The following is a 22,883-nucleotide window of genomic DNA, read 5'->3' as shown; positions in this document are numbered from 1 at the left end:
AGGGATCATGAAATGAATGCGAATTTGGGGTGTGCGGAATGGGTTATTTTTTTCAGCTGCACTGGGCAGTTAAATGATATTTCTCTGTGTTATTTACTGAGTTGAATAGGATCCAAAATGCAGCAGTCTGATTGGTCCTAGAACAATAGGATTCAGAATGCAGCAGTCTGATTGGCCCTAGAACAATAGGATCCAGAATGCAGCAGTCTGATTGGTCCAAAGGAGCCACCCAATCCAGCTCCAGGTGAAAGTGAATCCGCAACCTGATTGGCCTACAGGTGAATCCCGGAATTAGCCAATCACATGGGGCCCATTGTGTAAATAATGTATTTAAAGCAGACATTCTGGGGGAACTTCCATTCCTTCTCACCACTATGAGCTGAATAAAGAGCATGAAATCCACTCTTGACTCTGAGTATATTTCACTCTGGCAGCAAAATTCAATAACCAGAGAGGCCTTTGACAGGAAGATGAGGCAATGTCTTTTTCGTTTAGAGAAAAGGCGAGTAAGGGGTCACATGATAGAAGTTTATGAAATTACGAATGGCATGGAGCAAGTGGATAGAGAAAGGTTTTTCTCCTTCCCTTCTAAACACTAGAACTGGGCATAAAATGAAGCTGAATGTTGGAAGATTCAGGGCAGATAAAAGAAAGCGCTTCTTCATGCAGTTAAACTATGGAACCACTCCCACAGGGGGCAATGAAGGCCACCAACTCAGATGGCTTTAGGATTAGACAAATTCATGGAAGATAATGGCTACCAATGGCTACTAGCCATGATGGTTATGCTCTGCCTAAATAGTCAGAGGCAGAAATGCTTCTGAATGCCAGAATTCGGAGGAGGAGATAGTGATGTTGTGCTCAGCTCCTGTTTGCAGGATTCCCACGGGCACCTGGTTGGCTACTGTGAGAACAGGATGCTGAAATAGATGAGCCATTGGCCTGATCCAGCAAGCTCTTCTTATGTTCTTATGAGAGATCTAGGGCAGGTAAACGGGAGCTTGGATTATTGCACAGAATCATTGAGTTGGAAGGGAGGCCAAAGGGTGATCTAATCCACTCTCCTACCAATGCATGGAACACTAGAGCAGGGATGGGGAACCTCGGGCCTCAGGGCCAAATGCAACCCTCCATGCTTCTCTGCCTAGCACTTGGGACTCTCCCAATGTCACACCTCTCACCAGCCTAGCTTTGCATCTTCCTTGGGTGCTATTGCCAGGCTGCAATGTGCCCTTGAACTCTGGCAATGCCTCTTGCTTGCCTAGTTGGAGGCCAGAGAGGGATGTGTGAAGAAACTAGCCTTCTGTACAGAAGGTAAAATTCACATTCATTGTTACACATTAACAGCTGCTACACTGAACATTTAAAAGTGATCTTCATGTGGTGACTATAATGTGCAAATTGGCTCCTCAGGGCGCTTGCATTCTCTGTTGTCTTCCTCAAGCTGAGGAGTTTGCTGATGTCCTGTCATCTCCCTCTCTTTTTCAAATGGGGAAAGTGGAAGGCTGTTTGTTGGCTCAAAATAATGCCAGCCTGTTTATGTTAACACTTCTGAACACTTTGGCTCAGTTCAGGCTTCCCAGTCGACAAGGAGCTCCTCCCAAGTACTGACTTCCTGTCCTCTCTTAACATGGCGGCATTGCTTCCTGTTGTGGATGACCAAAGGGACACAATGAGAAATGAAGACTCGAGAATGGTGTGCGTACCAACCCTTTAAAATCACAGAATGCTTGGTTCTGTTTTATTTCTGACCTATACTGTTATCCTGTGATCATAAATAACTCTCTTGATGTAAGATATGCTGGTGAATTTCTTGCTGCTGCAACCCTCCCCCAGCAGTTTGATCATCCCATGGTCTGTAATTGACTAAGTTAAGGTGACTTGAAATTAACGTGACTTGATATTAGGGACTTGTGGGAAACTCACATGAGAATTTGGGGTGAGCCAGGTCTCTTTAAAGCAGGGGGTGGGGAAGCTGTGCCCCCCAGATGTTGCTGGACCACAACTCCCATCATTCCTGACCGTTGGCCATGCCAGCTGGGATTGTTGAGAGCTAGGATTTCAGTCACATCTGGATAGCTGCAGATTCCCAATACATGCTTCCAGGCTTTCACTGGTAGTCGTGGTGACCAAGTATGTATTTAGGGTAACTCTGCTTTATCAAATAAGCTGAGTTTCAGAATGGCCTTGGAGAATCTGGACACAGTTCTAGCCCTTGCTCCACTCCATCTAGCAGTGAGGCCCTGAAGGAACATTTGACTCTTTGCTACGGCTGTGATATCTGTCCATCTTTGCTTCAGCAATTTAGGAGGAACAGAAAAAGTAGAATTGGTCCAAGCAAGCAGCTGGACCTCCCAGCAGACCCCTCTGAAACATTGACGACCACCCGATTTCTCCAGGTACTGATGTGTGACCTGGGGGATGGTGACGGCTTTCTTCACTACTTGACTCGGTGAGTTACGCTTTTCTTAGCAGCCTGAACATTTACGGTTCTTTGTCGGGGTGTGTGTGTGTTGCTTCCTATCTGTGACGCAAGGAAGGATATTCACTTGTGGGGAATGTTTTCGCAGCCTTGTGCAGACCAGCTGCCTCCTTATATTCCTGGTTTTATTGGCGGCATTTTTCCAGTTCTCTGTTAAGCTAAGGGAGGCAGCTTTCCTGGTTTACCCTTCAGGTTTGAGGATCCTCAGAAGACCCACAACCTGTTGCTGTGGAGGAAGCTGAAGCTCTATGAGGCTGCATGGGCGCAGGAGGCAAGCCAGTCAGAAATTCACCATATTGCTTGGCAGATTTTTCAGACATTTATGGTGTCTTATGCGGGATGCAACACAGGTGAGCTGTCCAGGAATGTGGAGCAGCATTTGTTACCTCTGCTCTGTCATATGCCTCTGAGGTGGCAGGAACCTGGGTCTGTTAGGAGTGAGAACCCTTTGATCTGTTGAGGGCCACAGTCCTTCAGAGTTTATCTCTTGGGGAGCACATGCCAGGGATGGGAAAGACCACAGTTAAAATTGCACCTCTCTCTTCTCTCTTCTCTCTTCTCTCTCTCTCTCTCTCTCTCTCTCTCTCTCTCTCTCTCTCTCTCTCTCACTCACACACACACACACACACACACACACACAGGAATTTGAGAGGAGTGTTCCAGAGAGAGAAATAGCAGGCCTGCAGCATACACAGAGCTGTTAACACTGAGGCAGCATACACACCAAATCCTTAAAGCAAACACCTTTCCCCCAAATCCTGGGAATTGTAGTTTGTTAAGGGTGCTGGGAATTGTAGTACTGCATGGGGAAACTTGGTGTCTAAGTAATAGCTCATCCAAAGAACTATCATAGCAAACCTGCACTTTGAAGATGGGGGTCTTAAGCCAGCCTTGTGTTCTGCTTTTCCTTTCCTTGCAGGGCTTAGTGCCCTTATACTGGAATACATCCAGCATCTTGAGAGGATGCTTTCCTTTGGCAGTGAAGACCTGAAGCCTTCCACTTTTGAACCAGTGGTTCCCTATGTCCTGGCTGTTCTGGATGAGATGTGGCTCCATTATCTTCGCCATGAAGTCACAACTTTCCTTGAGTGAGTCCCAAGCTGTCCTACACTGTCCCACCATGTAAGATGGTGTAGTCTGAGTTTAAACCCAGTTGTTGCTTTATTAACAAAATGGGTTTTGAGAGTCAGTAAAGAAAACTTTAAATATCCTTTTGCCAGTCAGCCAGTGCTCTTTGCAAATAATTTTTAAGCTCGTTGATTGTAAAAGGGGGGAAATTGCCATCTAATTTTCTTTTTTGCAGATACTGTGTACCAGAATCTCATGACGATGACCAAAGTATCATGAGTGAAGGCGATAGAGTAAAACAGGAGGGAAATGAGAGGTAATACAGAATGCTGTGGAAACAAAGGAGCAACTTAGATGCTGAATTCTATTTAGTAGAGGCCTGGATTTACAAAGATGCTGTTCTGTTAGCCTCTGTGCCCTTACAATATCCTAATTCATAATCTAATGAATGAAAAGTAATATCTGGGGAGAACAGGGTACCTAAAGTTTTTTAGGTACCAGCAAATGTCTGGCTTTCCCCTGGGTCTGCTGATAACCTTTCCATTATATGGAACTTAAAGTGTAGCAGAAGCTATTAACAGGGCGGTTTTCAACACAATCTAAAAGTATTTCGCTTATTGTGAATTCATTTTTTTATATATTTGAGAGAGAGAGAGAGAGATTCTAGCCCTCATAGGTGTGAAGGAAAGTTTGAAAATACATGTGCAAAATCTGCAAATAGAGCTTGGTCATGGTTACTGAAATGAAAGAACAGGGTTTGCTTTCTCTGCCCAAGCTCTTATCTTCCTGTCCAGGTTGCTTTCTCAGGCCATCCCCACCCATCTTTAGACCTTTCCCACCTCACTCAGTACCCAGGTGAAACCCAAACTACTGCAGTCCCTTTACATTTTGCAAAAATCAAATCAAATGCACCATTCTTTGGTGATCTGGGTGATTTATTCTTAAAATGGAATTTGCATTTCATTGATACACCTCTGGAATATAGTTCTCCCCCCCCCCCAAGTCCTCTGAGTGATAAATATTTATGGGCTAATACTTTGCGAGCAGGGAGGCTTCATATCGAATGATAACGTGAAGCTGTGATTCCCAAGTTCTGCAATGATCTTCATTTGTGTGGCCCTTCCTGCAGGATAAAGAAACGGAGGCAGAATGCTTGGCCACATCATGACCATAAAGGCAGAGGGAGACACAGGAAAAGAAGCAGGAAGAAGGCAGCCATGACGTCTCACTGCACAGGAAGTGCTGCTGAGCAAGAGACAACTGGAGAGAGGTCACCAAGCCCTCAAGATGTGCCCACCCCTCAAAATGCACCCGACCTGCTCAGCAACGCCGTTGTTTTAAAAGTTTATAGGAAGGTGGCTCATAAAATTCAGGATGTGGCGCTGCAAAGGATTCTGGGGCTGCTCCAGGAAGTGGAGGCTTGCCAGGATGCTGCCCAGAGTGAAAAGCGCCTGTGTTGTGTGACGAGGCTTCTAGAGATCTGGGACAAGCCAGGAGCTGTGGGATCAAGTGCCTGCTTCCCAGAAGAGCTGAAGATGAGGTTAAAGCAAGAGGTAGCCGGGGGAGGGATAAGTGACTCCAGCTGGAAGGAAATCCGGCTTTCTTTGCGTTCCTTTCTGGCCCCTGCTTTTGAGCAGTTCTGGGATGAAATGAGTGAGGGGCTGAGGAAGCATGGGGTGCAGCCCTCCGAGATCCCAGAGGAGCGCTGGGGGAAGCTGGAACCGTTCCTACACTCCATTGCTGCCAAAGTGGCTCTCAGACGTTTAAAGAGCCAGAAAGCTCGCGATGGATCAGCAGCCACAGCTCAACCTGTTAAGGGGGACAAGACCTCTTTCTGGCAGTCCCTAAGGAAAGCTGCAGAGGGCTGGCCCACCATCGAGATGCTCCATTTCCTCAAACACCTCCAGGGGCATGGCCCCCCTGTGCTGGAGAGCGGCCTCCATTTTCTACTGGAGGTGCAAAAGTTCAAGAACGCCCACCACGCCTGGCCTGACATGGCTCTTCTGAAGAAGAAAGTCCATGTGATACGTGACTGTTTTCTCAACTCTCAGATTGAGCCCCGGCTACAGGTACGACACCTTTCCTGGGTAAGGGGCAGACAGCAAATGTGACAGGGAAACATCCTGCACAAGGGGTTAAAGGCTCCCTATTTTATACCTCCAAACAACAGGCGTGGCAAGGGAGCAACACCCGCTGTATTTTTTCTCCCTTGAGCCTGCTCCTAAAGAGGTAAATTTGGGAAGGGAGGTGCATTCAAAGAGCTGTTTGACAGTGGACCAGACTTCCTAGGCAGCAGTGGTTTTTATTACATATTTTGTGTTTTTAGCTTGCATTTTTATGCAGTGAACTGCCCTGCGATCTACCGATGAAGGACGGTATACAAATTTAAATAAATAAATAAAAGCTAGTAGCTTTGGCAAACTAGTTGTTGGTGTTGCCTGCAGATCAGTAATTCCAAAATAATTAAATGCTACTATCAGTCTCCTGCCAGCAGAATTAATCTCAGCTTCTCACAGTCCCTGACTCATTGCATCTGGGGAATGCCTTGCCTGCGCGCAGCTGCTGCCTCTCAGCATTCGGGCAGAGAAACCAGATTATACCCAAACAGAGGCCAGAGTAGTACGAAAATGGTGTGAGTGAGAGCACACACGCTTGACCTCAAATTAGCGCTTCTGCTTTATTCTGCTGCTGGAAGAGCCGTGGGCAGGGAGGATGTTTCCTGTGGGTTATCTTGGCATGCTCCCAAGTCCAGGATGCTGAATGTGTGCTTCCTGCCCTCCAGGTTGCAGTGGATACTCGGAGGCTGGGAAGAGCTATCCGGGCAGCTGAACAGGCCATACAGGAAGAGATTCCAGTGCCGCCTCCAAGCTTGTTTGATGAGTTGAAGGATTCAGTCTTTAATATTCTGCTGCCGTACTGGGCCGCTTTCCAAAAACACTGGCTCAAGCAGTCCCCTGCAAGCGCACAAAAAGCCCCAGGTGGGTTTATTTTCACTTGGAAAACAGAAGAAAGAAAATGGCAAATGTCAATGCAGAGATCCTGCCATTGGTGTGTGTGCGCGCATTAACATAGGCAATCCCTGTGGCAAAACATGTTTTGCCCTCCTGGTTGATGTGTGAGGAAAATTAAGTGCAATTGTGTAGTTCTAATGCAAAATATACATAAAGTCCTAGGTTCAGTCTCTCCGCTGGAAGGATCTCACAAGTGAGAATGCTGGAAAAGACCTCCAACAGAGGCAGCAGATGGCTGGCTACTGCCAGGGTAAACGGGCCTGGTCTCGGTAGCCCGTTAGTCTAATTCAATCTTAGAAAAATGCTTCGGCCTCCTGGCAGAAAGTCCACTTTCAAGACAGTAAAAGTGCAAATCAGCTCTGTCCAATTTCTGACTTTGACTTTGTCTTGGGGCATAGCGTGTTTAATGGAACAGGGAGTAAAGGTTGCACAGTAAAAGCTCTCCAGAGTAACACCCATGTGTTTTACCAGTACATCACACTGAGAGAAGAAACAGCTTTGATAGGTCTTCCCTCTCTGCAGTGTTGAGAAATCAGCTCCTCCTCCAGAAGAGGCGGGCCATGCTCGAAAAGGTGCAAGGGCCACCAACACAGCTTCTTCAACTGCCACCGCTCCAGCGGTCCAGGGAAGTCCAGCAAAGCAGGGGTCAGGAGGGTTTCACTTACACTTTCTCCATCAGCAAAGGCCTCACACTACAGGTCAGTATGCAGCATAGCGCTCTTTACAGTTTCCTAGGATTCAGTTGCTTAGAATAGTGGGAGAGGAGTGAAAGTACAAACCAGTCTGGCGAGAGTGTTGGCTTTCCCTGCTAAGTGATACAGGCTGATGTTCCCGCAAGCTGCTTCTCATCTAAGAAAGTAGTTCCTCCTCTGCAACAACTCAGAGCATCACAAGACAAAGCTATCACCAAATTTGGTGATAACAGCTCCTGAGTGTTGCACAAACAACCCTAACCAGCATATTCTGTTGCTGTAGCTGAGAGTTATGCTGCCAACTTAAGTCCCCCCCACCCCCGCTTTTACACCCAGATGACTATGCCTGGGAGCCTGTTGCAAATGCAGTCTCTGGTTCGTTTCCACGCTCAAAGGGTGCATACGTATGCCAACAATAGATATAATAATGGTAGTATTTGTTGTCTTTGGAATTAAACAGAATGTAACAGAATAGCTGAAAATGTAAACAGTTCATTGCAGGCTTTATATGTGTTTGGCAGAATGGCATCAAAAGCAAGAAATTACAACAAGCAGTCTTGGAAGCAATGTATAGGACCACTTGCTGGAAAGCTTATCTTTGAACAATAATCTCCCTATTCAAGGAAGATTTTTAGTCCCATGAGCCTACGCTAGAGAGCAGGAGCAGATGAATTGAGTTGATCATCTCTCAGAAATGCCTACCCTCTGTTGTTGTTTTTTATGGCCTCATAACCTGGTCTTTTTGACAACATTTTTACATATGCAATAGTAGTAATCTTTAATGGGTTGTAGTAGTTCTGCAGAGAATACCATGATCTGTAAAAGACACTCAGCAAGTTAATGGAATACCTGGAATTCCTTGTTGTAGAGCAGGGATTATAACAACATTTGCAGGGCCAAGGGTTCCCCATCCCGGTTGCAGGGACTTGAATTTTGGTGGGCTAAAAGCTTGTGTGTGTCAACTAGGTATTGCCCTGCAGTTGTTGCTGAAACACTGATGCACTCCAGTGTCACTTTAGGCTAGAAAATGATAATACACTAATACAGTAACTCCTTTTCTCCATAGGGCATGAGCAAAGAACTCACGAGTCACAGCAAGACTAGCTCTTCTGGGTTTCAAAACAGGAAGAGGTCAACTGGATTTCAGTTTCCCTCACTTCCCAATGTGCCGGTGCTCACTTGACCATGAAAGAAGGTACCACCATTATTCAGATCCCAAGACTTTGCATGAATGCTGAGTGGCAGCCAGAAGCCACTATGGAGCATTTTAGAATGATTTCCCCCCCCAAAAGCTAGCTTGATGTAACAGAGGGGCACCCAAGAGCAAGTTCACAGCCAGGGGGTTGCGCAGATGAGAACATGTATGTGTTGCATGCACACATGTACTCCTTGCTGTTGGCCAGGATGATATCACAGAAAACGTAACACTTGGAGACAGTTGAAAATGGGACAAAATAAAGATTAAGTAGCAGCAATAGGCTCCATTTTAATTATGCAATTAACAGTTTGTTGGTCACAAAACTTTTTTCCTATTAGGTCAAAAGGTTACTATGCATTTTGGGGAAATTATAATAAGATTCAGAGTCTCAAAGATGACTTTTGATGATGAAAGTTATCTAGGCAATACAGAAACAATGATTTGTGTAAAGTAGATTTCCTTTGTATATTGAGAGAATTTCCTGATTGAAAGATCTGCTTAAATAAAACAGTACAGGGCTGAAACCTCTGTTGCTAGACTGCTGAACAAACATATATATGCACAGTATGGTAGCCTTACACTATGTTGGAATCAGCTCCATTGAACTTATAGGCCTTGGTCTCCTGGGAAAAAGAGCTCCCATCTTTCCTCATCCCAAAGTAAATCACGAGTGTGCCTCTCTGCTATTCATTATCATAATGGCAATACTGTAGTTACTTTCCTCTCACCAGAGTGCCCTCAGCCCTATTGGTGGTCAGATTCATTATGTCACTGTCTGCTACCTTCCTCTGCATTTATGGGACAGCCTTGCTCCTCTCACACCATTATCTGCAAATGCAATAATCATGTTTCATGAATGACCAGATGGGCAAGTCCAGACTCTTCTGCCACCTCAATATTGCAAAAGAAGCTGCAGTCCAAGACAGATCTACTGTTCTGACTACCACAGGTGCTGTTTAGCCACTGTAGACAGATCTTGTTAGCAATCGCAGCCAAGCCACTGTCCCATCTCGGTGTTCTTGCACAGACACATTGACCTTGCAAGCAGGAATCAGAGTTTGCTCTTTGCATATTCCAGAGCTGCTGTCAGAACTCCTTGCAAGTCACTGGTTGTCCCGCTGCCCCTGGCTACAACTCCAGAACCACCTGCCTTGCCTCCCATTTGAGTGCAGACAGCCAGGGCCCAGTCAGCAGCAGAAAACACCGGCAAGGAACTCTGGGGAAGAAGACCAAAAAAATGGAAAAATTAGCTGAACTGCCAGGAATGGCCCCGTAGGGCAAATATGTAGGCAACTTGGTGTTAGTCATTCCAATTCTGGACTTTTGTTACTCAAAGCTGATAGACTGGCAACATTACAGCTGCAAAACCTTACCTTCACAGAATGTGCATATTATGCACTCTTAATGGATTCACTGCACACATGCAGAACCTGTTTCTGATACAGAAATTTGCATGCAGAAACTTTAGATTTCCTTAAAATTCAGAACATGGGGTTTACATGTCCTCTTCCATGGCTATGATTTCTTGCACCTCTATGGTTGTCTAATTCCAAACTCTATCCTTTTTGCAATTTCTCCCATTTATGCAGAGTACAGAATTAGTCATTCCTTGGTTCTGAAACCTTATCTAGACCCTTTCAAGGAAAGACCATCAAGCAGTGGGCTTTGTGTTTTCTATTTATTCAAACTGTTATGGCAATGAAAATTTGCAATGGTTTTTCCACCACTTAATGAAAGCACCAGCACCAAAATTCAAAACTTATGTTCTGCAATAGGAAACAGTTACTGTATGAGGCTCCTGCATTCTATGTTCCAGAGAACAGTGTCAGCTATTAGCCAAGGGGCAGGATCCTCCTTACCTTGGATACCTGGCAGGCACAGAACACCTGGCCAGAAGCTTGTGGACTTAGCAACATCACTGAGGACCCTGGTACCTTGTCACATAACTGGTTGACCACTTTCATCAGGACCTAGAAAGAGCATAAGTTAAAATAAAATCCCTTGTGTTTGCTACACTAAAATGCTCCCTCAAAGACCTGCAATGTTATATATACAATTTTGATTAAGAAGGTTAAGCACATGAAAAACCACTGGAATTTTAAAGTGTATTTTGATGTTCTGAAGTGTTTCTGGTACACTTTGGGCAGCCTATGGGGAACTGGATGATAATAGATGCAAAAAACGAACTTGTACAGTGGTACCTCGGGTTACAGATGCTTCAGGTTACAGACTCTGCTAACCCAGAAATAGTACCTCGGGTTAAGAACTTTGCTTCAGGATGAGAACAGAAATCGCACGGCAGACCCCATTAGCTAAAGTGGTACCTCAGGTTAAGAACAGTTTCCGGTTAAGAACGGACCTCCAGAACAAATTCAGTTCTTAACCCGAGGTACCACTGTACTGGTTATGGGGAAAGAAAGAAAGAAAGAAAGAGGGAAATTCTCTTCAACAAAAATCTTCAGAGCATGCCAGCAAGCCCACCCTCAACGGATGCCCAATCTGCTGAGGAGCTCAAGGTTTACCTTCTCTCTGGCCTTCCAAAATCCTTACAGTATCATCAGCTGTGAGAGCTGAGCTCAAGGAATGATCTGCCACAACAGGACAAGTTGGACTTGCTCACAGGTAGCTAATGCAGCTTGGCCCTTGTTGCCTGTTACCCTTGCTTTCCAAAAGAAATGCACAACTGGTAGAAACTTACTGAGTGCGACTCAACAGGGATGGTATCTATGATGACTGGCTGGTTGGAATACTTTGCTAGCAGGTCATCTGCTTTCTCTGCAGCCTGGAAAAAGGGGGTAGGGGGAATGCAGTCAGCAGTGCACTATGTAGCAGACATAAAAATTGTGCCATAGGGGAGAAAATGCTTCCAAATGCACATCCACATCTCTGCCAAGCACCATTTTAAAAAATGATGCCCAGGGGACATGCCTGTTTTGCCCACAGGAGCCATTCCTAGCAACAATTTTCCTAGGTATCTTAAGGGGGATGGGGCAGGAAAATTTAGCACCCATTTACACCTTGGCTTCTTTAATGAAGCTGCACTTATTTGACCAGAACCTTTGCCAAGTTTGGTAAGGACTGCTCTTCTCTTTCAATATGGAGCTTATTGAGGAATTTTCCTAAAATTTTAATGTTGCTCCTTTTAATGAGTACTATCTAACTGTTCTGGCTGGGAAGTTAGATTTGAAACAGGCAGGCAGTATATGTAAGAAATTTCAGTGTCCAGCGGTTAGCGGAACCAACTCTGCTCTTTCTGCTTCAGGCTCATGGCATGCCCAGCTGCCGTTTCACCACAGCTTTCTTTCCTCTCAAGAGAGCTAGCGTCCATTCTGAAAGAGCACCAGATTTGGCAGAATCTCCAGTATCAGAAGAGATGTAAAACAGTCAACTTAAGCAAAAAATTTCAAGTTTATATAAATGTGGGAATTTTTTTTGCATAATTTGTTTGCCAAAAAATTGAATTGAGTTTTCTTAGTGCAAATGTTAGGCTTTTTTGATACAAAAGAATGAAGAGTACACAGCAAGCAGCATGCCAGATTCTCTGTTCATTTCTCCCTGACACGCACACCCTGCCTCTCAACTGTGGCAAAGGGAAGGCCAACCAGCCCTAGGAAGCTTCATTCCTTCATGTATGCCAGAAAGAACACTCGGTTCTTCAGAGCCCTGGGTCTTCAGAGCTTGAGGGGAACTGTGCTTGGGAGCCATTCATCGGAGAGTGGACTAAGGTTGCTTTAAAAGCAATTGATTTAGAACACTAGATAACAGAGCTGCTTAGAGTTCTTTTTCTCTACAGAAAAGTTTGGTAATAAATTCACTCCTTTGAAAAGGACAAGCTTCCCATACTTCTGTCATGCCTGCAGATTACAAGGCTGATCTGCTGCTGGATTCTTACCAGTCTGATTTCCAGTTTTCTAACTGCTGTGTTGGCTGTTCGCTGCAGAGTTTTAAGAGTGGCCTGCAGCTCTCTTTTCTGCCACTGAGGTATTGTGGTGCTGTCCACGATCTGCAAAACAAATTGGCTCTGTTACCAGTGATTGCGCGGGGGGCGGGGATGAAAAGATGCTCCAGGGATGCAACTGAAGAGAGGAATTTTGACTCCTATGACCAAAAGAATGAAGCCTGTTTCCTAGCAAAAGAGCCTCAATTACGACTAGCCCTTTGGATGTGATGGACTTGCATGCAAAGTATGAACCATGTAGTGTATTGCAGTGGTGTCAACTGCTTCTGCCAGAGCTCTCCAATACTGGAGCTGTGCTCCTGTTCCTGGTCATTATTTTATTTAAAAATTAATGGAAAGGAGGATAGGACAATAGCAGAAGTCACTTAGACGGAAGAAGAGGAGAGGAGGAGGAGGAAGAAGAAAAGACAATGAAAGTTGAATGTGATTTTTAGGTAGCACTATATACTTCTGATTTTATCAAATATTAACCCCAATATCTCCCCAAAATGCTGGTGCTATAAAAAACATAAGGGCACATTGGTGGTGGGAGTATTATTCAGTGACAGCTATAGTGTTCCTAGAAATTAAATTTAATACAACAAAACAAGATTTATTATTTTTAATTACACATATATACCACCATTCTCATAGAATTGTTGAAAAATTGACTAAAAATAAAAGTGCACTAGAGGATAAACAAAGATTCATATGCAACTACTTGGCAAAAATTATTTTGTATATAAATGATGGTAACAATGTTCAAATGACTCCTGTGAAATACGATACTATTTGGAATCCTTACTAAGTTTTCAGCTTCAAGTGAGAATGTCGTAAGACCCTGAGGACAGTATTTTAATATACTTTTTAAAGCAGATCTTTTTTAAGAAAAAGAATGTTACTACCCTCTAGCATAAATAACTATTGTTTTTCCCCACAGGGATTGTGAGTGAAATGATCCAAATGTGTATTTTTTGGGTGGTGGTGGTGCTGTATTTAGTTTTCATTCAATTGTGTGTTTTTTCTTTATTTTTTATTATGTTACTGCATTATATGCTTTTGATAAAAGGAAATACCAATTAAAAAAACAACAACCCCAAACCCAAAGTGGAGGATAGGCAGTGTTTTATTTCTATTGCGCAGGGCCACGCAGATGGGCTTTTGAGGGAGGGAGTTGATAAGACCTCAGCAGATTCTTCATTGCAGCACCCAGACACCTCACCCTCTATGCCATGAAACACAGAGCACTTCAACCAGACTGATATGGTCGCTAGAAGGTGAAATAAAAGCCTCTTCGGGGAAAGCTAGCTATTATTTCAACTTCAACAGGATTCATAGAACAAGGAACGAGCAGGGAAACACATCCTCAAGAAGCATTCGAAAACCTTTCTTGAGCCCTTGTTGTGAGGAGGGAGAAAGTACTCACAATAGTCAGCTGGCCAACTTCTTTGGAGAGTCTTTGGGCCTCATCGATCACAGTTCCTCCCAGTTTCACTCGCACCGTGAGGGAGTCCACTTCCTTAGCCAAAGCCTGGCCAGCTTCCCGAGCCTAAGAGAGTAATAAAAATGTCTGACCCCTTTCGGCAGAAACCATACAAAGGGCAAGAGGTTGTGTTTGCAATTCAAAGGGTGTAACCATTTTCAGTCACAAGCCTGTTGGGAGTTTATTTCAAGGGCTAGAGCCCTGGGCATTGTGCAATTACTAGATTAGGTTTATGTGACTGCTAATTAACTTTGTTGAGATAGAGATAGTATCTCAAATTATGCTGGATATTTGTCACCACTGATACATGCTGGCTCAGAAACCAAGCGAAAAATAGGGAGGCAGATCCTTTTCAGAAAGTGCTCAGTGACAGAGTGAAATTAGAGTTATTTCCCCCCCACACCAATTTGCCTTTGGGATTATTTGATATACCACACAGGGAACACATAATCCCCTCAGAAATTGTAGCCTATGGCAAGAGAAAGACAAGAGCCTTCTGTGAAGTCAGTCTACTGGTCCATCTAGCTCAGTACTGACTGACCCTGACTGGCAGCAGCTCTTCAGGGTTTCAGGCAGGGGTCTCCTCCAGCCCTACCTGGAAGGACCAGGGATTGAACATGGGACCTTCTGCATGCAAGTGTGCACTCTGCTGCTGAGCTATGGTCTTTCGTTGCTGAGAGCCACCCTGAGAACATGGTTATAGGAAATATATGGTTTTAGGGAGGACACGGCTATAGGGAGCCATGACACACAGACACACACCCCTCCCTATCCAGACAAGCAACAGGGATGACTTCAGTTCAAGGACACATTCCAGCTAGGCAAAAGCACTGAAGGAAGGGGTAGAGAGCAAGGGCAGCGAGGAGTCTGGTCTGGGAAGAGTCCCAAGGGCCTGAGTTTCCTCAACTGTTTTAAACAAGGAGATAATTATTTGTGGCATTCATTCCACAAATTGTGGTTTTGCACAAAGATAAAAGGCACACGGGATGGATTAAAAAAAGAGAGAGGAGCCCTGATGAGTCTATTTGTTTTACTGATCTGCTCTTCATCTGATCGGTTCCTATCATAGTGAGAAGCTGATCTCATTCCTTCTCGCCTGCTAGGCTCCATGCGACCGAAAGATGGAAGGGAGCCAATCCACTTTCTCCAGCTCTGGAGTAAGCTAGTATTTCAAAGACCTTGATGGTGCCACCAAATTAGAAAATCAGAGGACAAGAGAAAGTCAACTACTTCTAGACGAGGTTTCCGGTTATACAGTATGCCCATCGACGCTCCTCAGCAAAAAGCCAGGTCCTTTTTAACAAATGAAAAGAAAAAGCTTGGGCTGTCACAAATTTCTGCCACACTTTTTATGTATACTCAAAGCAGAAGATCAAAAGAGTCCAGAATAGCCAACTATGTGAACAGGCCTAGCAGCTGCTGGAGCAGCTTCTTGCTGGAAACCACAGGAGAGGAGGGTGCATTTGTGCTCATGTTCTGCTTGCATCCGGCTGGCCACAGTGAGAACAGGATTCTGGATTAGATGGGCCAGCACTGATCCAGCACTCTTGATGGCCTGATCCAGCACTCTTATGTCCTTACTTAGGAAGCACCCTAAACAGCTTGATCTTTACCACTCAAGTATGCAGTACTGTTTACTGCATGATTTGTGTGCTACATCTGGGACAGGGATGGGGAACCTGTGGCCCTCCAGATGCCGAATGGCGGGGGGGGGGGGGACTCCATTTCTTATGAGCCTCAGTTCATGTCAGGGAAGATGGTTGTCATAATCCAGCGACACTTGGGGGCAACGGGAGAAGCAGCTCCACTCCCCTGACCTAGGAACAGTATGCAAATAGCATTCTACATCAAAACGGTTGTCCAAATCTGCTTGGACCAACAGAAGAATTAAGCTCCAGTTGCAGGAAATCAGTAGCTGTAAGAGCAGAGCAAGCACATAATTGCCTACTCTGGCTTCTCGCTGCAAGATGTGCTTTGAGTTATCGCCGTAGCTGCTTCCATCTGCTTAGCAAACACAAGCCTGAATGAGAACAGCTCCCTTCAGAGATAAACATAAAAGGGAGCTGCAGGTGAACATGAACCACTGACACAAAGCTGCCTCGGGTCAGCGCTTTCAGTAATCTGGGCCAGCCTGCCCTGAAGCTTTCTCTCCTCCGTGGCAGGCTGAACCTTGTCAAAAATGTAACAGTGGAGGAGATGACTAGACAAGCAGCACAAGTGCCAGGGCAAAAATACGAACCTTGGGAATAATGTAATCTTTTGCCACCAACAGCCAAGGGGAAGGCAGAAGACAATGCTGCTTGCCCACCTAGCAGGCACCTAAGTTAACGGGGCCTTTTTGCTCTGAAGCCGCCAGATGCGGTTAGTGGTCAGCAAGAGCCAGAGCAAAAAAGAAATGACCCCCCAAGTTTGAGGGGGTGGGGAAAGAGAGAGAAGAGGGGTCAAGGGAATTGAAGTAAGAGAAGGACAAGGAGTTACTAGTCAAAAGCTAGCTAATGTGGAATGCTATGACCCTGTTTCAAAAAGGAAGTGGAGTACTACGAAAAGCAGTGGTAGAAAAGGATGTTGAAAGAGCTCCGTTTGTGTCTCACAATGTGCTTGCTCAGTCCTGGAAGACATCTCCCCAATGGTCAGAGCCAGAGAGAGACCTGTATGAAGCTTCCACTAATCAGGCAGAGAAGCTTCTATGGCCTGCAGGGCTCCTTGTTTGCTTATACACTCTCTCTGTGGTCTACCCTACTCGCCACCCATACAGACTGAGCCCACTTCCTTTCACAATCACAGCCTCTTCACAATGAATGATAACACAAAGGAGGCGAACTTGTTCGATTGATTGATTGATTCTGAGTTGCTGAATTTGGAGATGGCGAGGGTGAAGCAAGGGCATGAGGTTCTGGCATTCTTGCCATGAGATCAGGGGTGAAGGCCAACCAGTGCATCTGCTTGTGAGCAGCAGAATAGAGGCAACTGGTGAAAAATAATTGCAAGTGTTTGTGATTGCGTCAGGCAGCGGGTGAAGCACTCTAGGAGCCCTCTAAAGATCATGCAGTGAAGCAGAGCAAAACAGCAGCAGACAACCTGTGCACATCTGCAACATCAGACAAAAGCAATCCAGCCTTACTTGCTTGGCTTGCTCTCTGGTCACTGCAACAATATGGCTGATTCCTTTAACCAGCTGCCGCTCAGAAACGATAGTGAAGTCTTGTACATCTCCTGTCTGCAGAAGGTGCCTAGACAGGAGAAACAAATGGCAGGTGTCAGCATTGCCATCAAATTCCCTTTTTTATTTTGGAAAGGGGTCATAAGTCGATGGAAGAGTACAAGTGTTGTGTACGTAAAGGTTTCAGAGTGAACCCCTACCATCTCTCCCGTTAAAAAGAATTCCTGGTAACAGGTGGGAAAGACCTTCAGGAGACACTGTCAGTCAAGGAAGTCCGTAGTGTGCTGAAGAGAGAGCATATCCTGGCATCTCACACCAGCTGTTTACTACATGCAATGTCACAATTGTGCTCTTTGGATTTCAAATGCTTGCAAGAAACGTACATACTTTATGCTCCCTGATACTCAAGTAATTCATTTGCTGGAGATGATAAACAGCCAAGGTGAAAACAATAAAAAATATAATTCTGCATTTCAACAGCATTTTTAAAAATCAGCCCCTTTGCCAATATAGCAAGAATGAATCACCTTCATGTTACTACTGAAGCTACAAAGAAATAGGAAGTAGCTGATCCACAAGAAAGCATTTAGTAACTGCTAGGTACGGTTCTTTTAATCAACAAACAATACTTGCTGCTTATAAGGTGGTCAAAAATCGTATGTAAAACTGTATCAAAGCAATGATGCAGATGCTGGCCTTCCCCTTGGGCCTGAGGACAGCTATGATTAAGGAAGGGGAAAGAGTGCCAGTTCAGAGGCACCCAGTAAAGGGCTGCTGAAAAAGGTTTCTCTTATCTGAGAGAAACTAAGAGGAAGGATGACACTTACGTTCCGCAGCAGAGCTCCACGGAGGTGGACGTGGCATCTTTAGACTTCGCAGCCAGCACTCTTTCCACTGGAACCCCTATGGATACTACTCGCACCAGATCTGGGTACACCTGAAAAAGGGGAGGGCAGGAAGGAAGGAAGGATTATCTGCAGTTATAAGGCTGTGGCAAACTAAACCAAAAGAAGCAGCTACATACTGCAGCCTGGTATGGTAGACAGGTGGCCAGGGTATAGCACGCAGGCTGGAAGAGGAAGGATGGAGTGTGCTGCCTCTCCTAACATAAAAAAGTCTGCTAGAATCAGGCCAGTGGCCCATCTAGCACAGCATCTTGCTCTCACAGAGGCCAACCAGATGCCTGTTGGGAGCTCACAACCAGAAGCACGGGAGTACTCTCCCAACCTGCAATTCAAAGCAAGTGGAGATAGAACATAGCCACTGTGACTACTAATGTGGAGGTACGGCTTGTAGTCACAGTGGCTATGTTCTATCTCCACTTGCTTGGAATTGCAGGTCGGCAGAGTCCAGCTGTCGAATCCTCTTTTACAGCCATCCAAGTTGGCAGCCATCACTGTCTCCTATGGGAGCGAGTTCCACAGTGAATGACGACTTCCTTTCACCTGTCCTGAATCCTCCAACCATTAACTTCCTTGGCTGTCCACGAGTTCTAGTGTTAGGACAGAGAGAGAAAAACTCCTCTCTGCCCACTTTCTCCATGGCTTGCATCATTTCATGAACATCTATCATGTCGCCTCTTACTCGCTTTTCCTCGAAACTCAAATGGTTGCAGTACTGCAACCTTTCCTCATAGGGGAATTTCTCCATCTCCTTGATCACTTGGGTTGTGCTTTTCTGAACCTTCTAACAAGCTTGCAGTATCCTTTTTGAGGAGAAGTGACCAGAATTGTACACAGTATCGTAAGTGTGGCTGCCCTGTAGATTTGTGTAACAGCATTATGATTTTGGCAGTTTTATTTTCAGTCCCTTTCCTAATGACCCCTAGCGTGGAATTTGCCCTTTTCACAGCTGAAGCACACTGAGTCAAGCAGAGAAACCAAGTAGATTGTGGGAGGACAGAAGCCCCTTCCACCAGCCTCCAGAAGTCTAAGAAATCATTTTTGCAGGCTACTTTGTGGGGTTATTTACAAGGCTAGGATACAGCACCACAAAAGCTGCATAAAGGTTGTAAACTGGTGCCAGATTGTGCTCTTATGTGAAGAAGTGCTTACGACTGGCCCCTAATGCTGGGCAGTTTCCCTGGGTGACACCAATTGTCACCCCACCAGCTGCATGGTTGCCACTGGTCACTGTCCTCCCCGACTTACTTCATTTAGTTTCCGGAGTCCTTGCACAGCACTTGCCAGCTTGAGGGGGGCTTCTCCGGTATGGACCACCTCATTCCTTTTGATCACCTCCTGCATCACTTTTTCTACGTCTAGCAGCTGTTGTATCGTTATGGGAGCCTGGTGAAGCAGGTGATATTTTCATCAGAATGATGCAATGTTACGCGACATGAAGAATTAAGTACTGCAAGATGGCTAGAAGTTCAGAGGAATAGGTGTCTGGTCTCCAGGGTTCTATTTTGGGTCATACTTTTATGTTTCGATTTCCCCATCTACAAAACAGAGTTCTCAACGCTGGTGTCCTGAACCACAGTTTTTTGAATATTCATAATCATCTTAGGCTAAGAAAAATATTGGAACTTAAATAAGTTCCTTTATTTGCTTTAGTAAAAGCATAGAGCTTCCATCTGAGCAGTTAAGGTTGGGCGAAGTCTACTTCTCTGCGGATTATCAGATATTGGATTATCGTGTTCATTGCAGGCCGAGGCCCTATTCTGCAGTTCCAGACTCTAAAATTAGATCCTGTGAACCACTCTTCCTCACTGTCTCCAGCTCTCCGGCAAACACAACAGTCTCTTCCACTTGAACTCACATGGAAACAGTCAAGCAAGCAAATACAGTAACAAGCACCTTTTTCCGTTTGTTAATTTACCACAAAGGGACACCAGCAGTTACATGTTCCTCCACCAAGGGAAGCACATTCTGGGCTGTCAGTAGTTTTAAAGGACCCTATTCACCATGGAGCTCTTCTGATAATTTTACCATAGCCAGGCTCAAAGTAGCCTGGGGCTCATAGAACACAGAGCAACAATCAGTCCAGTCCTAAAGCAGTAGTGGCCGGACTCCAGAGTTGCCAGAAGAAGAGAGGAAGTGCTGGGCTGATGCCTGCAGCCCAACTTCCCAGATGAGCCACACGCCCCATTGCCCTCACTGCTCTAATGTGAGCAATTTGGAGACCCCAGTAGTCACCTTGGTGCTGATGGAAAATCGCAGATACTCAGCAGTCACATGGGACCCCTGTTGCTCCGTACCCTCTCCCAAGACCTGGCGAAGCGCAAAATTTAGCAGGTGGGTGGCTGTGTGGTTTGTCATGCAGGCCAGCCTCTGGGCCTGAAAGCAAACAAAAACACAATGTTTGGGGTGAGAAAGGAGTACTGGTGGACATTGCCTTGTTTTCCTGGGCAGGGGAAGAAGAATAGGAAGATCCAGGGTTGGGGGACGGGGGAGAAAAGAAGGACACAATGAATGCATAGCACTAGCAGACTGAACTTACAAATTCATAAATCATGGTGCTTTATATTAAGTCAGACCTTGGCTATTTTGGTTGGCTCTTAGGTGGGGTTTTCCCCCAGTCCCAGTAGTTGAGATCGGTTGTAATTGGAGACTGCAGAGACTGAACCCAAGACCTCCTGCATGCACAGCATGTTGTCTGTCCATGAGCTGTGTGCCCATCTCCACCACCACCAAGATTTGACACAGCTGTATGCAAGGGGACAGTGCCTGCACCTATAGTGAAGTCGCACCTGAGAACGAACTACCTTGCTGGCTATGGAAAGGTAGGGGAGGGAGAGAGTCAGTCTTCTACAGCCAAAGAAAACCGAGTCCTTGTTATATCCGCAACACTTGTTTCCCAATAAATTCACTAGATAAGCAGCAATTAATTAAACCCCCTGATAGCCCAAACACCAGCCATGGCTGGTTTAACAGCCCACCACCTGAGCTAAATAACAAAAGCAAGCTTGGCTTAAAACAGCCTAAAAGATTCTGCATTAACATATGGGAAATCCCCGATATGACATTTCACTTCTGCTACAGAGCTTATTCCTCAAAAGAGACTATAAATAGTAAACTCCCTCAAAGGAAACAAGGATCAAAACCACTTTACCTATTAGAAGTAAATGATTCATGAGAAGGATTTCATTGTTTTGGAAGAACTGAGTTACAGTACATTAAACTCCCCCCCCCCCCCAGCTAGCAATCCAGCATACAAGCCCACTTTGAAGCATTTAACAGAACTGCTGGATTAATTAATAGCCCAATCCCATGCATGTTTGCTTCAAAGCAAAGTCCATCCAATTCTCCCTAGTAAATGTGCCTAGGATTGCTGCTGGAACTCTGGTGTCTATTATGCTGGGAAAAGGAACACTTCCACTGAAAAATCCAATTTTGCATATCACCCATTTTAGTGGGGTGTGCAAAGGAGAATTCTTGGGGATCTCTGTTCCTGGATTTCTTAGATACAAATTAAGCTGCAACATCTATGTTTGTTAAGAATTGTAAGAGAGAGAAAGTGTGATCAGAGGTAAAATTCTGTATCTTCTGTATCTTGGTCCCCCTAATCCTCTCTCGGGATTACAAAACACTATTTTCTGCACTACTTTCCTACCCAATATGATCTGCTTACATGGCATATGTGCCAGTCATGATGCACAGCACAGAACCAGAAACTCTCTGCCATCTCCTGGCAATGACAATTACCTCATCCACAAAAAGCTGCACTTGGTCCCCGACCTTCAGGGTTTCAGAGACAATCACTTCATGTACCACATAGCCACCGGATACTTGTACAGATACCACAGGGAAAAGCATGTCCTCAAAAGGAGAAACAAGACAAATGGGGGAGTTAGCACAAATTCTCAATTCTCTTCCCAGTATGGGTTTTCCAGAGGAATAAAGGGAACTCAGGTCACTCTGGCAAGCTTGTAAAAAATATAGCAGTCTCTTAAATTAACCTCCGGGACAAACACAAAACGAGCTGCAGAAGAGACAGGCTTGCCTGTGCTCAGCGTTAATGCTACAACAACAGTCTGTGTGTCTCAAGTTCCTCCCCCCCCCCCCACCTCCCAAGGAGCTCACATGACCAATGAATTCTCTAGCATTTTTCCCAGCAGTGAGGATTTGCAGCAACCTCAAATGGCCCGTGCTCAAGAGTGATTTGCTTGGCTCACTCAGGGATGATATCAATGAATGTGTAGGGGAATTCCAGTCAACCCTCCACGAGAGAAGGATCATCTACAACAAAGAGCTGGCTTAGGGAACAGAGGAAATATTTCACTCTGCTATTGAAGTGGTGACGGCTACAAAGTAAGAGCATCAGAATTCCCTTAGAGCACTGCTATCAAACAATAGCTTAACCCTCTTCCTTTCCTAGAGCTCACACAGTGGCTGAGACACAGAGAAGAAAGCCTAGGCAAAGACAAGATGCTGCTCAGTGACTGGAGCCAGGGCACAGAGTCCTCTTCAGGGAGGTCATGCCCAGCCTAACAGAACAGGCAGGAGGCACCTGTTTCAGTCCTGGTCAGTGAAGAGCCTTACCTGCTGTGCTGCATGCAGCATGTAGCCTTGGTCAGGTGCCTGGCCGCCCTGCTCAGCATAGAAGCAGGTTCTGTCTAGAAGGACCCCACACTGTTGCCCTCTGCCAACTTCCTTTTGGAAAGACCCATCTCTGTACAGCATCAGGACAGTGGCTTGACATGGACGGAAAACTGCAAAGAGGTAAAAGAAAATCACACCCGATCCTTCTCCTTGGTAGTCAATGCGCTTGGACCATCTGGAACCCAAAACAGCCAGCCAATGTACTGCCCTTAAGGTATTTATATATTCAACTGCAGAAAATGCAGGAAAGCTCCCAGTTATTTTAGAGTCAGGTACTTCACTGTAGAAGGATAACAGAACACAGAGGCC

At 45.3% G+C, this 22,883-nt stretch overlaps 2 protein-coding genes across 6 annotated transcripts in view; one reads left to right on the top strand and one right to left on the bottom strand.

Annotated features, from left to right (window-relative positions):
* Positions 1-16,975, top strand: part of LOC309366806 (uncharacterized protein) — a 29,700-nt gene extending 12,725 nt beyond the window's left edge. For 3 of the 4 annotated variants that reach the window (XM_081905643.1, XM_081905644.1, XM_081905641.1), the window contains exons 11-19: positions 1,570-1,696; positions 2,301-2,452; positions 2,675-2,832; positions 3,402-3,570; positions 3,786-3,866; positions 4,680-5,619; positions 6,333-6,528; positions 7,084-7,259; positions 8,320-8,581. In XM_081905643.1, coding sequence (XP_081761769.1) covers positions 1,570-1,696; positions 2,301-2,452; positions 2,675-2,832; positions 3,402-3,570; positions 3,786-3,866; positions 4,680-5,619; positions 6,333-6,528; positions 7,084-7,259; positions 8,320-8,436 — 2,116 coding nt within the window. In that variant the 3' untranslated portion in view covers positions 8,437-8,581. Of the gene's footprint in view, positions 1-1,569; positions 1,697-2,300; positions 2,453-2,674; positions 2,833-3,401; positions 3,571-3,785; positions 3,867-4,679; positions 5,620-6,332; positions 6,529-7,083; positions 7,260-8,319; positions 8,582-14,974 lie in introns of those variants that run through there. The other variant, XM_081905642.1, reaches the window with a different exon arrangement.
* AARS2 (alanyl-tRNA synthetase 2, mitochondrial) overlaps positions 8,720-22,883 on the bottom strand; it is a 31,501-nt gene continuing 17,337 nt past the window's right edge. For both annotated transcript variants that reach the window (XM_081905646.1, XM_081905647.1), the window contains 11 exons: positions 22,515-22,684; positions 21,678-21,791; positions 20,169-20,309; positions 19,182-19,319; positions 17,859-17,968; positions 16,993-17,101; positions 13,815-13,937; positions 12,344-12,454; positions 11,150-11,233; positions 10,311-10,421; positions 8,720-9,667 (listed from right to left, as the gene is read on the bottom strand). In XM_081905646.1, coding sequence (XP_081761772.1) covers positions 9,503-9,667; positions 10,311-10,421; positions 11,150-11,233; positions 12,344-12,454; positions 13,815-13,937; positions 16,993-17,101; positions 17,859-17,968; positions 19,182-19,319; positions 20,169-20,309; positions 21,678-21,791; positions 22,515-22,684 — 1,376 coding nt within the window. In that variant the 3' untranslated portion in view covers positions 8,720-9,502. The remainder of the gene's footprint in view (positions 9,668-10,310; positions 10,422-11,149; positions 11,234-12,343; positions 12,455-13,814; positions 13,938-16,992; positions 17,102-17,858; positions 17,969-19,181; positions 19,320-20,168; positions 20,310-21,677; positions 21,792-22,514; positions 22,685-22,883) is intronic.

This window comes from Podarcis melisellensis (assembly GCF_964234715.1).
Source record: "Podarcis melisellensis genome assembly, chromosome: 3".
Classification (NCBI taxonomy): Eukaryota; Metazoa; Chordata; class Lepidosauria; order Squamata; family Lacertidae; genus Podarcis; species Podarcis melisellensis.
The sequence above is the reverse complement of the archived record's forward strand: the minus strand, read 5'-3'. Positions and strand labels throughout refer to the sequence as shown.